The sequence below is a fragment of the Haliotis rubra genome, unplaced genomic scaffold (genome assembly GCF_003918875.1).
Source record: "Haliotis rubra isolate DU_JTF1 unplaced genomic scaffold, ASM391887v1 Scf147, whole genome shotgun sequence".
Lineage (NCBI taxonomy): Eukaryota > Metazoa > Mollusca > Gastropoda > Lepetellida > Haliotidae > Haliotis > Haliotis rubra.
In genome coordinates, this window is record NW_025765414.1 from 75,187 (window position 1) to 91,445 (window position 16,259).

At 44.5% G+C, this 16,259-nt stretch overlaps 1 protein-coding gene across 2 annotated transcripts in view; it reads left to right on the plus strand.

Moving 5' to 3' along the window:
* LOC124269730 overlaps positions 1-16,259 on the plus strand; it is a 32,974-nt gene that overhangs the window by 9,006 nt on the left and 7,709 nt on the right. For both annotated transcript variants that reach the window (XM_046704756.1, XM_046704757.1), the window contains one exon: positions 13,177-13,290. In XM_046704756.1, coding sequence (XP_046560712.1) covers positions 13,177-13,290 — 114 coding nt within the window. The remainder of the gene's footprint in view (positions 1-13,176; positions 13,291-16,259) is intronic.

Genomic DNA, 16,259 nt, shown 5'->3' on the forward strand with positions numbered 1-16,259 from the left:
TGTACATTCCTTAAAATATCACAAATTTGACTTACCGATTCAGGCTGATATCAAGTCTTAGCATAAAGAAGTATGTTATGAAGTTATGGACGCAGAAAGTCTACAAAACATTCATTTTGAAAATATGTTTCTCATGTTTAAATCCAGATTTGAATTTCCCACTGTGTCAGTTAAGAGGTGTGTTTCCATAGATATGAGCCTATGAGTGGGGGAAAGTTTCATTCAGTTTCATATTTCAGGCAGGCTGGGAATATGACCCCCCTCCCCCACTCCCCTGACACCATGCTGTGCAGGGCTAGGGTTGTACACTTCTGATGCGGACGACCGCCTCCGTGATGTAGTGGTTAGAGCGTCTGCCCAGAGACGGAAGGTCGCGGGTTCGATCCCCGACCGCGTCATACCAAAAGACGGTAAAATATGGTACTTGTTGGTCCCTGCCTGGCTCTCGGCATTAATGGGTACAACAAGGACTGGTCGGGTCGGAGTCAGTATAATGTGTCTGAGTGGGGTATTCATGCTTCACTGCGGCATGGTATCTCAGTGGGCTAGCACTATAAAACCAGCTTCAGTCTGGGCTAGTACAAGCAGCCGCACATACACATACACACGCATGCACGTCGTCATATGAGCGAAATATTCTCAAGCACAAGGTTAAACCCAATTTCACCTCACCTCTAATGCGGACATCTTTTTGCTGACGATTATATTTTCAGAAAATAAGTAAAATTTGTAGTTTCATATATGCTAATTAAATTCATCTCTTTAGTCATCAAAATATGTACTGAAAGGATTGTTGGACATTTACTATAAGGCACATGTTTTTCGAGTTGTAAATTCCAAGGTTCAGCTTTGACATCGCCAGGCTCCTGCCAGGCACCCATAGCCGTTACAGTCCTGTCACTCATGGGCAGATAACATCTACACTGCCGAGGAGTAGCCAATGGGAGACTATTTGGAAACCCATGGGTTTTTGGGAGGTTTGCATCCCGACCTTTAAAGGAATTGACAATGTGAAATTCAGTCAAGATTTGGCAACATGGGATCTTGTCACAAATCCTGTATCAGACTGGTGGGCAGACTGCTTTGTATAACAACTCACTTCGCCAATTGCTGGACTGTCACGCACCTCCGAATGAACATACTTTAATACCGCGTACAGGATGTCCCTGGTACAGTGAATCTGTTCATGAAGCTAAACGTCAAAGACATAAAGCAGAACGTAGGTGGCGAAAATCTCAACATGAGATACATCGTCAAATCTATAAATCTCAAAGAAATGCTTTTTGCAAGATCGTCCGAGAGCAGAAGCATTTGCACTGTAAACATCAAATTACAGAGTGTGTAGGAAAACCTAGAGAGCTTCACAATTTCATGAAATCTATTATGGGCAAGACGAAAGAAGTTGTTCTTCCTCAAAGTGATAACCTTACACAACTTGCCAATGATTTCAACTCATTCTTTGAGAATAAAATTCTGGATATCCAGAAACTTCTCAGGGAGTATAAGCAGCCAGACATGGTGTTCGAGGAAACCTTGTTTGATGGCGTTCCTCTGAGGGAGTTCGCACTTTGTACTCCACAAGATGTTCTGACTCTCAGCAGGGCGGTGGGGTAACCTTGTGGTTAAAGCGTTCGCTCGTCACACTGAAGATCCCGGTTCGATTCCCCACATGGGTACAATGTGTGAAGCTCATTTCTGGTGTTCACCGCCTTGATAGTGCTGGAATATTGCTACAAGTGGCTTAAAACTAAACTCACTCACTCACTCACTCTGATTCTCATCAAATCATTCAACAAAACCACTTGTCTGAATGATCCAATGCCAAGCAATCTTGTGGTTGATCATCTCGATCATTTACTTCCAGTTATAACAGACATTATCAATAAAAGTCTTTCATCTGGTGATTTCCCTACATGTTTGAAAGGTGCTATTGTTACTCCAGTGTTAAAGAATTCCAAATTTGATACCAACACACTCAACAACTATCGGCCCGTTTTAAACTTGACTTTTCTTTCAAAACTTGTGGAGAAAGCTGTTACCAGACAACTGATGAAGCATATCCACCTCCATGACATCCTTGATGACTATCAGTCTGCTTATCGTCCGCAGCATTCAACAGAGACCTTGCTCCTGAGAGTTGTTAATGATCTCAGGTGTCTAGTGGATTCTGGTGACATGGCAACGCTGACTCTTTTAGATCTCAGTGCAGCGTTTGATACAGTTATTGATTCCAAGCTTCTGGATATTTTACAGCATCAAGTTGGTATCGGTGGAACAGTGCTCCCTTGGTTTGCATCCTATCTCCATGTCAGGCGACAGTCTGTATATGCCTCGGGACAGTTTTCGGAGAAGACAGTGCTCTCGTGTGGAGTCGCACAAGGCTCAGTGTTGGGGCCTGTGCTGTTTCTCTTATAAGTAAACTGTCTCAAAACCATGACTGACAAGTTTGAGACACCTCATTTCTCGTATGCAGATGATGTCCAACTGATGATTAGAATCACCGAATCAATGTCTGACACCCTACAACATATTGGAAACTGTACGTCTGAAATGAACTCATGGATGACTGAAAGAAAACTAAAGCTAAATGATGACAAAACTGAGGTATTGTTGAACATAGAGAATTATCTGGATTTCATCTTCTTTTTATATTAATAAAAATAAAATAGAAATAAAAAGAGCGATGTCGACTCGGAATTGACAGCCCTGTGATTTTTTTTCTGTAATGCCGACAATGTATCGCGTTCACGTTCTAGTTGTTGTTTGATCTCGCATATCTGTCGCAAATGAAACCTGTCTACGGTTTCCAGTGTTTTTGCTTCTTCGTCGGCAACCGGATACAGTCCCATCTTGTGTATAAGATTTTTTATAACATAATATTTAATTGTGTTTCCGTTAATATCCGATCGATGTATTTGAGGCTGATAAGGTTTAGATTATCATACACATAAATATTCGCGACACAAATCCAATTTTTTTTCTATAACACAAACTCCATCGAGGGTTACTAATGGTGTCGATCCCGGTCTTATGACGATATGACACCGTTGGTGATTGTGTCTGTCGAACCAGCATATTGTCAACCCAGTCAAAAGTGCTCATTCTGACCCACGAGCGTCTGCGAGATAGACTTCTATTACGAGCGTGGTGTGTGATTTTATAGTCAAATTTGGATCGAAAAAATCCCGTTGGTAATCGGGTACGTGGAAGGTAAATGTGAAGTCACCTCGTGTTGCCCGTGTGACCTGGTATTCGTAAAACTTGTATATCAAAACCTGGAGTGAAAGAAGTGAGAAGGATCCCGTTGTTCGTAATTTTGGAGACGTTAACATTGTTTTTAAAAGATAAGTGGGGTGAGGTGAGGGTCATGTCGATCAACCAGTCGGGCCGTTTGAAGTCTGCTAGTGACACCCGCTCGTATTTGTTTTCTTTTAAGTGCAGGACGTACAAGATGTTTTCCTCGCAGGGCAGATCGAATCCCCGCTTGTCCCCGAGATCGGCTAGCATTACGTTGGGATGATGGTTCATCGTTTTTTATACAAAATTACGAAACTGTTTTCAATTGGTTATCGGATTATTCCTCGGACGTGCACTTCAAACCCATGAGATGTATGTTGTTGAATAGGAAAATTTTGGTGATCGATATTGTGTCTTCCATGGTCACGGTGACTCCCTGCAGACTGGTGTAAGCGTTAACGTTCACCCGCACATAAACGGAGCAAACTTGGTATTGTTGTTGTTTGGACCAGCAGAGTTTTATCCCTTTCACGATTTCGATGACGTCACGCGCCGACGGTGGTTCGCCGAGGTAGACTTGGATGTACAGCATGGATTTCACCAGCAGATTTTCCAGGACATCTTCCACGCTGTCGAATTCCGACACCATTTGCAATCCCACGTTTTACGTCCCGGGTTTGCTCAACAGCATGTGGGCTACTCTTTGCCTCAACGCGTGCTGACATTCACGCTAAGCCACTAGCTTTCGGCCGGGACTTTCGCCAGGTAGTGATCTTTGTTGTCCGTGGAAAACGGAGGAGAGCGGATGTTGAGATGATTCCAGTCGATTTGGGATGGCACTAATACCCATTTGTTTTCGTCGTTGAAGAGAGTGTAGTGTGTGCTTCTTGAGACGTCCGTGGTCTCTACGTGGGGTTATCATCAATTATTGTCCTCCTCCTTGGCGGAGCAGGTCGTTACCGAAAGTGTTGTTGACTGCTCCTTTGGTATCGAATTTAAATCGCCTTCGAGTCGTTGTTCTTCTGCCACCACCAACGGCAGTAGAGGGCTGCAGTTCGACGCGGTTTGTAAATGTTGTTTTCACTTGCAAGCCGTACAGTTTGCCGTCGAATCCGCACTTGTCCCAAGGTCGGAGATCGCTATGTTGGCGCATTTTCTAACTCGTGTTCCTGTACGTTGAGACTCCGTCATTGTCGCATGTGCAGCGTCGCGCTGAGATATCCTCTTCTTACGGGATCGTGTTTAATGTCTAAAACCGAAATTTTCAATTCCGTGATGTTGCCTTGGATTAATTTCTTGTACTGCCGCGACGAAAACGATTCGGTTCTGCCGTCGTTGTACTTTTCCGTTTTCACCGGCACGGCTCTCAGCAGGGTCGAAGGTCGTTGGCCTTGAACGTTGTCAGTCGTGCTCAGCTGATCGAGATGAATGCACAGTTCGCGATACAGAACGAGATCGGGTAATTTTATGCTGATGACGGTGGTTTCCTGTGGTATGTCGTTTGACGTTAACCCGAGAGTGTTAGGCAACGTCCGACTGAGTCGTTCATTTTGAGTTCGGCTCCCATGGGTTTGAAGGTTTCTTCGTTGTGTGAGCACATGCTTTAGTAGCCGTCCATTATTTGGTTGCGAGCGTTATTGAAAAACAGCCTGTTGTTCCCTTGACGTTGACTGATGTTGGTCCATCGCGGGTAGTAGGTGATGACACAGAGCGTGACTTCGAGCTGACCGGACGTGTTATCGATCGCATGCAGCAGTTGAGCGGACTCGCCGCTCGTTATTCCCGGAAGCATCGCGTACATATTGAAAGGTAGATATGTATACTAAGATTAAATATATAACAATTCAATATGTACAAACCGGGAGTGTTTTATTCTAAAAGTGATAATATAAGTGCTATATCACGCAACCGAGTATTGTGGTCGATGCAAAGCATGGTTTACATTTCATGGTTCAGTTCATCGAGGTGTTTAAAAATTACGGGTTTTCGGTCACGAATGTGAAAACGGTGCACGATTGGTTTTACACGATGCAGGTCTAGCAGAATCAGTTCACTTTTGCCTTGTGGTGCACGACCACCGGGTGCAGCATGACGTTGAAGGACACTTGTCGCCGCGGTCCGTTGAGTCCGTCTGTGTTCCTTTTTCACGTGTACTACCAGATCAGACGTTTTTTGAAAGAGATCAGCACCGCGATTGCACAGGACAAGGCGTGGAACGCGGTAAACAATCCGTACGATCGACGCGTCGTGAACGAACGCTGCTTTTGTGAATGAATTTGAACTAGATCCTAAGATGGTGACGATTGCCAGGTCGCTTTGCGGTTTGGGCTTTCCCATCATTCAAAACATGTCTCTCGCGGAAGCCATCAAACAGCTGGTGAAAGATTGGGGTTACAAGTCGTATCATTATGTCACGAAGAACGAGTGGAACGACGATTACATGGCTTTCGATGACAGCAAGGATTACCTCGTTTGGAGGTTTGAGCAGGGACCCGCGGACGATTGGAAAATGTTCATGCTGGACACTTCGAAAGGGTTTACTCGTGCAATTGTCGTCAGATTGAACGATTTGATTCGAACGTATGTGTGGGCCGTGCTGGGCGCGCAGACGCAAACGTGTTCTGGCATCTTGGGTCATGAAGGGGCGGCTTACGACGACAAGAAACAGTTTGTGGCTAACGTCGAGGATGCCATTGCTAGAAGGGTCGATCTACCGAGTGCAATAGAACGCGATGAAAACACGCTGGAATACGCCCGTTCGAAAGTCGACTACGTGTTCGGTGCGGGACTGTACATGGCTCCGAACCACATGCAGCTGAGGGTGAACAGATTGGTGGGCTACAACAATGAAATCGTCATCGCCACCGGGGATCAAAAGTTGGGCATCGCCCGATCGCCAATAACGCGTAGAAGTAGAACCACCAACAGGCATCATGGCATTGCCACTGGAAGAAGTAGAACCACCACCACCACGACAACACGTGCAGGCAAACAATTAGCGGCACGTCGATTGCAAAACGGCTCTGGTGTTCGGCGGGATCGCGGTTGGACTGTGCCTAATTTGGTTAAAAATTCTTTAGCGGTGGCGTACACCAGACCCGCCAGGCCGACGACGACTGCCAACAGGTTCTGGCCAAGCCACGTGACAGTTTTCGACAACAAGCCCAGCAACCAGGAAACGATACTGCCCAAGATGCCGGGCAGGGCTTCGGCGGCTTTGCCGGCCAGTTTAGCTAGGGCTTCACCGAGCGATTTCAACTGTTTTTTTATCCAGTCTCTGACGTCGCTGCTGTCTGATGGTGTTGTTGGGCTTGGTGGTGGTGTGCCTCCCGTCAGTGCTAAGACGAGGGTCGATATGATGAAGCCCAAAGCCGTCAGAACGCTGACGATTGTGATCTCTTGCTCCCGGAACAACTTTCGGATCCTGTCAGCCAAAGTGGTGTCCTCTACGAGGACTCGGTCGATGGTTTCGCGCACGCGGCTGATCTGGGATGGAAGTGCTTCTCGGTTGTATGACGCCGCTTCTAATCGGGTGGATCGTTCGTCGCACAACTGACCGAGTCTTTTCCTCGATATGACGCCGGGCTGACATCGCCAGTCCATATCATCTGCTTGTTAAAGTTTAGTTTGTCTACCGTAGTTTATATGTTCGCTTAGTTCTTTCAGTTTGGCCATGTTGTCCACAAGCCGCATCCAATGCAATGTTTCTCAAGGCCTTGTCTCGCCGCAGTTCCCCTGAGGGGAAATTCAAAACCGGCATGGGTTCGTCTCACAGATGCGTGCAATATTTTTCGATGCCGTCCGGGCGAAGTTGGGGCACGCCTCTCAGATCGCCTCCGAAGTTCCGCCCCTTACGCTTGTGCAGATCTTGACCGACCTTTGGGCAGAAGTTGTTTGGGTCATGCGCTGACGTAATCACAGAGTTTAATTCGCCGCTAATGACGAATTGGACACAGTGTTTTCCGGCCGGAGTCGACAGAGCGAGCGTTTTTCTCGTGCGGGTGTTCATCAGATTGATCTTCACATCCGCTTTCAATAGCAGTGTGCCCTTCCTATCGATCAAAAACTTGGAATAGTCTCGATACGGTGGCTAGACGTAACTTTTATCTCGTCTCAAAGCATCGAAATAATCGTTGACGCTCAAGAGGTCGCTCTTAACGACGTGCATAATCTTCATCATCATCATGCAACAGGGTTCTATCTTCCCCAAATCGTCCATGGGAATATCGTCACCACCTTCGGCCATGGTTCTATTAAATATATGAAAACATACTTTCAATATAAAAGATGTCGTTGGCGTATGGACGAAAACTAGATCCTTTCCGAAGATTGAGAGAACCCCTGGCGGTCAAAGCTGTGCGTCAGTCGGTGACCATCACCAACAATCCGAGCATGGTCGATTAAAACCAAACGCTGCTGGTTCGATTCCCCATCCTGGGCACGAACGACAACATCGTCCCCGGCACGGCTCGACTGGCTTTTCAGATCACGTTGGGAGTCCACGAACAACAAACGCACGATCTCGCGCAACCTGGGTCATGCCATCGTCAAGAAAACCGCCATCAAAATCAGCGGGAACGAGGTGCTGAGCATCGACGACAGCAACGTGTTTTTAACTTACACGGACCTCTGGAGAACCATCAACGAACGCGCTGACATGTTGTATCAAGGACTTTGTTGGGATACCTGCCGTGCGAACGACCTACCTGTGGGAAAATCTTTCACGCAAGACGAAGATAGGATAGTGGCAGGGGACAAAGCCATCACCAAGGCGTACGGGAACCGGTTTTGCATACTGCTCGAGGGGCACATGCCGTTTTACCAGGCCGCGCTGGGCGACCGGCTGTAACACGAACTCACGTTCAACCTCTACGGCAAAGTTATCTTCACGCCAGATGGCACTGAGGCCAGCTACGTCGTCGACAACATCTCTCTGGAATTCGACATGGTCATGAGCACGGAGCTGGCCCGGCAGATTAGCAGCCAGTACTCGGGAAAGCTGTCCATCCTGTACGATCGCGTGCTACAGCAACGGACGGTCGTCAAGGACGAGTGACACGCTGTGGAACATCAACCTGAACGTGCCGGCCCGATCAATGAAAGGCATCTTGATCATTCCCGTGGCGGAATACGAGTTGTTTCGAAGAGCGAACTCACTTGGAATCCCGAGATCATGAAAGTGGAAGTGACCATCGAGGGCGCGCCCAACCAGCTGTTCAGCCAAGGCATGCGATGTCACCAGCAGTGGGATGAGATAAGAAAACTACCGGCCATCAAGAGACACTTGCCGGAAGTCAAAGAACTGGGTTTACCCTACATGACGCTCGGTATGTACCTGGATGAACATTACGCGCTGTGGCTGGACATGCAATCCATGGACGATGACAGACTTCACGCATCGACAACGGCAGCGAGGGGATCACCATCAAAATCACCAAAAAAGCTCAAACTGCAGGTAAATTAAACCTATATTTGTACGTTATTATGGATGCGCAGCTTAATATAGACAATGGAAGATTCATGCAAGCCCTCTATTGATCTGCCTCTAGAGCCACGCTGCGCCATCGTCAGACAGGATGTGGGAAGATATGCTGGAAGGGTACTATCGGGAGGTGTTCAATCATATCGTGATTCTTTGCCCTACGATACACGTGAATAAAACGTACACTTAGTGAGCATGGGTGATGAACGATGCGGAGGTGTATAAAATCGACCCGGGAGTACGTTTACAGGACTGGTTGCGAGACTTTCACGAGAAGTTCGAGGGAGAATCGACGCTGTTTATCCTAGACGATTGCAGCGCGAATAAAGAGATCACCAAAAAGAGAGACATGTTATCGTAGCTGGCGTTTTTGGGACGTCACATGATCTGTACTTGAATACAGACGTACTGCTGCTGGCCGACGTGTTCGAAATATTCAGAAAAACATGCTCGAAACAGTACGCCCTGGACCCCGCGTGGTATTTCTCATCCCCCGGTCTCTCTTGGGAGACCTTGTTGAAAAAGACCCGCGTGGAACTGAAACTACTGATGGATTACGACATGCACCTGTTCGTGGAGAAAGGTCTGCGAGGCGGGATTTCCATGACATCCAAACGGTATGCCAAAGCCAGCAACAAGTACGTTCCCGGTCACAACACGAACAAACCGACCAAACACATCCTCTATCTCGACGCCAACAACCTGTACGGCTGGGCAATTAGTCAGTATCTCCCCACCGGGGGATTCGAATGGGTCTCTACAACAGATATCGACGTGAATGGCATCGCACTGAATTTCGAACAAAGGCTACTTGTTCGAAATGGACTTTGACTATCCCGCAGAACTACACGAATCACACAACAGCTATCCCCTAGCTTCAGAACGATTGACGGTGAACCCAGACTGGATGTCCGAATATTAACTAAACTTGCTGGGAAACAACAAGCCAGCTAACGTTGAAAAACTTGTGCCGAACTTGATGAACAAGACAAATTACATCGTTCACTATCGCAACCTGCAGCTGTACTTGTCGCTGGGAATGAAACTCACGAAAATACACAGGGCTCTCCAGTTCGATCAAAGTCCTTGGATGGAGCCCTACATCAGAATGAACACGGACTTAAGAAAGCTGGCCACCAGCGATTTCGAGAAAAACTTGTACAAGCTCATGAACAACTCGGTGTTCGGCAAGACGATGGAAAATTTGAGAAAACGCGTTAACGTGAAGCTAGTCAGATCCAGCGAGGAAGAAAAACTCAGGAAACTCATAGCCAGCCCGGCGTTCAACCGAAGCAAAATATTCGACGACAACTTGGCAACGCTGCACATGAACAAAAGCCACATCAAGCTCAACCGGCCCGTTTACGTGGGGATGAGCATCCTCAACTTATCCAAACACTTGATGTACGACTTCTACTACAATGAGCTGAGGAAACAGTACGGCGACAAGTGCGAAGTGCTGTACACGGACACGGATTCCCTGCTGATGGAAATTCGAACCAAGGACGTGTATGAGGACATGAAGAAAAACATCCACCTATACGACATCAGCGACTACCCTATGCACAGCCAAGTCAACAAAAAAGTGCTCGGCAAATTGAAGGACGAATGCGCGGGCATGCCGATCGCCGAGTACGTCGGCTTGAGACCCAAGATGTATTCCATCAAGAAAGCAAACAACGACGAAATCAGAAAGGCGAAAGGCGTGAAAAAACGTGGTGAAAAAACACATCAAGCATGCCAGATTCAAGGAAGCCCTGTTCAAGAATAAAATGTTCAAACACCAAATGAACATGCTGAGAAGCGACGGACACAGGATATACGGACTGACAATCAACAAGACATCGCTGTCTCCCATGGACACGAAATGATAGATTGCCATCGACCGAAGTCTACCCGAGTCACCACTTACGCGTACGGACATGCACTTATTAAATAGTAAAAACGCACGCTATACATACATGGAGAAAATTTATTACAGCCCGCGTGGGTACTGGAAAGGCGTGGATGCCATCCCGATAGTCGCCAAAGTCGCTAGAGTCTGGGAAGATAAAGCCAAAGCCTGGCTTAAAAAACAAGCCATCTGACAAGTCTACCTGCCGGCACCTCGGTACAGAGACCCGTTGAAGCCATCAAAATGAAATCTGTCGAATCGTCGTCAGCAGCGGCACATCGCGATAAATCAGAGAAACAATTACCGGACCGGGTCAGCGTTAGGTACTTGTACCAGCTGGGAGAATACGATGGAGACAGCAGAAAACGTGCCACCGATCCGATATGGTCCATGAAAATGTACAACGTAGACCTGGTCGACATCAAAGACGGCGAACCGAACTTGTACTACTTGAAAGAAGGGCCTCCGATAGCATTCGTCCAAGAGGAATTACAAATCATACCACACGATACGTTAGCTGACTTCGATGAAATTATGACAGACCCCCATCCATAAAGTCATCGCTCAATATTACGGCTGCATTTTAGTATTTTTAGGTTCAAATAAAAATAGCAAAATGCCCTGTGACCACAACCCACGGGGAGGGAGAAATTTGTTTGTTTTGTTGGTGTGGCTGTTCTCCCATGGAGTTAGTGTCGACTAAGCCCTCATCGAGAGCTCCTGTTTGTACCAAAGTGTTTCAGTGGTGAACGGCAGGCTTGAACCTCAGTAAAGAGCTGCGTAACACTGCACCTTGATGCGTAAGCAGTCATCCGACTGACCACAGAGGACTATAAGCCATCGCGGTGTAGCCTATCCTGAGCATATCATCCTCTTAAGCTGAGCTCTGTCTATAGTAGACAAAGAGATTCTATAAGTTTATCCAATTTTCAGTTTCTTTCGGAAGGACCTGATGCCGTACCCGCTATTGTGTATACTACTAATGCCAATCAAGCATCTGAGGTAGTGTTGGTCAGAAGACAACAGCACATCGACAAGGTAGATGTTGAGCATGTGAAGATTGCTTCTGCCTGTATCTCCCCATCACGACAAGTTAAAGATCTTGGAGTACAGCTACAGTCTGACCTTTCCATGTCTGCACAAGTGGATCATCTGTGTAAGACATGCTACTTTCACATTCGTTCCATTGGCACCATCCGAAAATACATCACTAAAGAGAGTGTACATATCCTGGTCAGATGTCTTGTGTCTTCCCACCTATCCAAAGAACACATGAAAAAACTCCAGAAAGTGAAGAATACAGCCACTTGAAGTATATCTTCAAGTTCGAAATATGATCATATGACCCTTGTAAGAAAATCTTTGCACTGGCTTCCTGTTCAATACCGAGTTGACTTCAAAGTTCTGTGTACAGTCTTTAAGTGTCTCAACAACCTTGCCCCTCCATATCTCTCATCTCTCTTAACCCAGTATGTGCCTTCCAGAACTCTGCGTTCCCAGGATCAACAGCTCCTCAAAGTACCTCAAGCTCGGCTCTCCTCTTTCGGAAAGAGGAGTTTTCAGCATGTTGCGCCTCTCTTATGGAACTCTCTACCGCTCCAAATCAAACTCACCCCAACCCTGGACTCTTTTAAGAAAGCACTAAAGACATTCCTTTTTACTACCGCCTACAAGTGACTTTTTCCCTTCTGTAAATAGTTTCAATGCGCCAGGAGCATGTATGAGTGGGTGGTCACTGGCACTTTACAAATATCCACTATACAGCCTTGCCACATTTATCCGGACACTTGTGTTTTTCTTGAAATTATCTGGATAAACTAATTTCCGGATATCTGAATTAAGGACCATATGTAAAAAGACATACAAAGAAACGTAGTAGCTGATCAACTATATTTATAAATGTTCATACCCGTGAAGTTCCAGGTTAGAATATTGATCTTCAGTAACCCATGCTTGTCGTAAGAGGCGACAAATGTGATCAGGTGGTCAGACTCACTGACTTGGTTGACACATGTCATCGGTTTCCAATTGCGCAGATGGATGCTCATGCTGATCACATGATTGTCTGGTCCAGACTCAATTATTTACAGACTGCCGCCATATAGCTGGAATATTGCTGAGTACCGCGTAAAACTAAACTCTCTCACTCAATAAATGGTTCATTGTGAATATCCTTCTCTTGATAGATTTTAATTTGAATTGAGAAGTTGAAGGTGAAAACTTCAACAGTTGAAAGTGTATTTGCTTTTTACTTGTATTCTGTCTATAAAAATTATAATCATGATAATATTGTGTAAATTACTGTCTAAATAATTTATATACAATGTTCATAACATGCATATTGATTTATCTATTAATACATAATTCAAACACTAGACACACTGAACTTTGCATTTTGTTTCTCATAATTGGAACTAACTTGATTATCATATACATCGTTTACTTCAACCAGAATATTTCTGATGTAAACATTTATTATTTGGTTGATTTTTTAGATTGTGTCCATGATATATATGGTTTTGGTATTTTGTCCCTCTTGCCTAACATGCATGTTTTCTTTCAGATCTGAGTTTACAGAAATGGTGCTTCAACCCTGCCGATGAGAGGAGGATGCTGAAGACTGACAGTCAAGCAGTGCATCTTCTCAATCTCCAAGCTCAGTACCAGCTAAGTGAGGGTGAGTCCTCCGTGACAGGGGCTTCTGGTCCACTTGGTTCTCATGCTCACCTGCCATTTGGGAAGCCAGGTCCAAATAGGTCCATGTGTGTCATCCTTACCTGCCACTTGGAAAGCTGTGCACAAATAGTCCCCTGTATCTCAGGTTTAGATTTTTCTTCATTGTGATATTTGGCTGTGATCATCCAAATCCATTAAAGAATGAATAAACTTTAGTTTTTTGGACGCTTTTAAACATTACATATGAAAGACGTGTGGTTAGTCTTAAGCGGAACACCAAATTCATTCTTCAAAAACTTGTGGTTAATTAATACCGAGTGATTAAAAATTGCCAAAAATTCCTCTGCTACTCTCTTGCCTGCCAACGAAACCACAGCGAGGTTAAGTAACTCTGTCGCCAGAGTACTGCAGCGAACCGGAAGTGATTTTCAGTTAGTTGTATATAAAGTGTGTGACAAGCTCATCATTTTGCTGCTTTCCTGATGTCAATGAAGACTGACATGCCGAATCGTTGCGTTGCCATCAATTGCGCCCAGGGGTCGGGTGATGGTGTCACCATGCACAAATTTCCACCGGAACCCGCCAGTTTGTGCTATATGGGTTACTGTAAACGCATTCTATTTATTTTTTCGCGGAATTGAAAGTTTAGACTACATCGCTGCGGTCAATTATTCGCGCAATCAGTAATTGCCGGAACTGCCAGCTGTCTCTTTGGCCGCCACTAATAGCAGTGAAAACAAACAGAGTGGCTTTACCTGTCAGGTGGCGTTTATTGCTTACTCACAGGAAATCCCTATCTGTGCGATATACTAGTACACAGTAATCCGTTTACTCACGGAAGTGATGAAAAACACATCAGTCTTATGTTCCGCGAATTCTGACGATCTGACGAATTAACTTCTACTGTACTAGTATATGAAGCTCTTTGTGATTTCAAACAAGCCGGGTTGTTGTGAATGAGATGATTGAGTGTTAAGTGACTATTCGCTTCATGATGTACTGGTAAATAAAATCTTAATGAATAAATAAAATACTGCTGTATTATTTCTTTCCGAGTCGTTTCATGGTTATCTGTTTTGTATCAAACCATCTGTCATGTGACCAATTTCCATGGCGGCCACAACACACATTGCTGTTTTTGCTAATTCGGCGATGGGATTTCGCTCATTATTTAATTATGTTTTGGGAAATCCATTACAGCGACAGTTAAGTATGATTCTTTATGCTACTTGATGTGTTATGGTAACAACTCAGGGGCGAGCGTGGCTAGACTGAATGAATGACAGGTTTATTCGCGGTGTATAAATTTTCGCGCTAAAATGTTTTGCGAGAAAAGCGCGAAAATAAAACCTGCGCGAACTATAATACGTTTACAGTATATTTGTGAGCGCGAAGCGAGCGTTGTGGAACGATAGCTTACTTGTGTTCAGATCACTTCACGGAAGTTACACAAATCAAAACTATGTACTACTTGTAGTTAAATATGTATTTGAATCATGACCAAAAGGATTTTGCTTGACACAACTTGTAACATAACGATTTCCTCCTCTGAAGCGAGGTTGTGGTCGAAGTGACAATATCTATCAATATCCACACTAAAGGAACGATATGCCATTCGTCTGCAGCTGACAAATAATCCTGTGTCTGTTAATAGTCTAATATATGAAAAAGTTATTTATCATTTCAGTTTTTTCTCATTGGTGTATAGTCCCATTGGTCACCCATTGTTCACCCACACACCTGGCAACTAATTGCATGATTTCCGCCATTCTTTAAAAAAGTAATTTAGTTAACCAATAATGAGCAATCAATCATTGTGTTGGCGGTTAATCCTTTGAAAGAAGGACGTTGTATTTACACAGACACTTACGACAGGCTGTATTCAGTATAGATTATTAAAAAAATATATATATAAACACTACCTTTTAACAAATCTGCTGTGCAAGATAAAAGCAATTAGTCAATCAGAATGTTATTGGTTAATCCTTTGATCGATGTTTGTTTTTGTAACTCAGCTGATAATTCCTCTTGCTGCACTTCAATGTGCATATTACATAAGATGTAATCCTCTTGCCACATCAGACCTTAATTCCTCATGATGAGTACTCCAGACACGAGAAATGCCAAATGGGAACCTTTGTCGGGTAATCTGAGTGGTGTTGCCACTAATTATACCTGTTATAAATTCATTAACTGACCAACAAGTTAATGATGACAAATAACATGTTTGGGTTTACCACCAAACAAGGGTTACAGCAAGAGAGTAGTAATCGCTGAACTGAACTTCATTATTGCATAAGAAATGCATATAAGCATTTGCTGTGTACTTAGTTACAAATTGTTATAACCTATTTACCCAAGTAAATTTTTTGATTTTTCTAACAATGGCAATGTGGGGTTGTTTAGATTACAGATTCTTCTTTTTTAATATCGTAGCAGGAAATAGACATCATATTTTACATAACATGATTAAATGTCGAGGTAAAAACACAGAAATAGGATCATATTGGATCAGTCATTATACCATCCAAGCATTAGAAAATCTGAAAAATCCTACGCTGTTGGGATACTTATTACAATCAGACAAGAAGTACCGGGGATATATCTTCAAATTACGGCATCTGATGGGCATCCAACTTTCCTAATGTCCCACTATGATTTTGACAATCTTCTATGAAAACAAGTTGTAATTCGGAAGCTAGGCAAAGCAGGTGACAAGATTTAATGACAGTAGATTGTGAAAACATAAAGCTTTATTTTTCACAACAATTGTCACAATTTCAGGTTCAGACAAACCTGTAAACAAGATAATCTACCCTTGGAAATGTACATGAATTCTATATCGCCCCTCTTATGTATACCTCACATTATGTCATGGAGACACGCCCCTATGATTGATTGAAATTTCGTTCGCGGGGAGAGAATTGTGCACTGTTGTCATATAAGGTCAAATTAAGTTGATTAAATGTC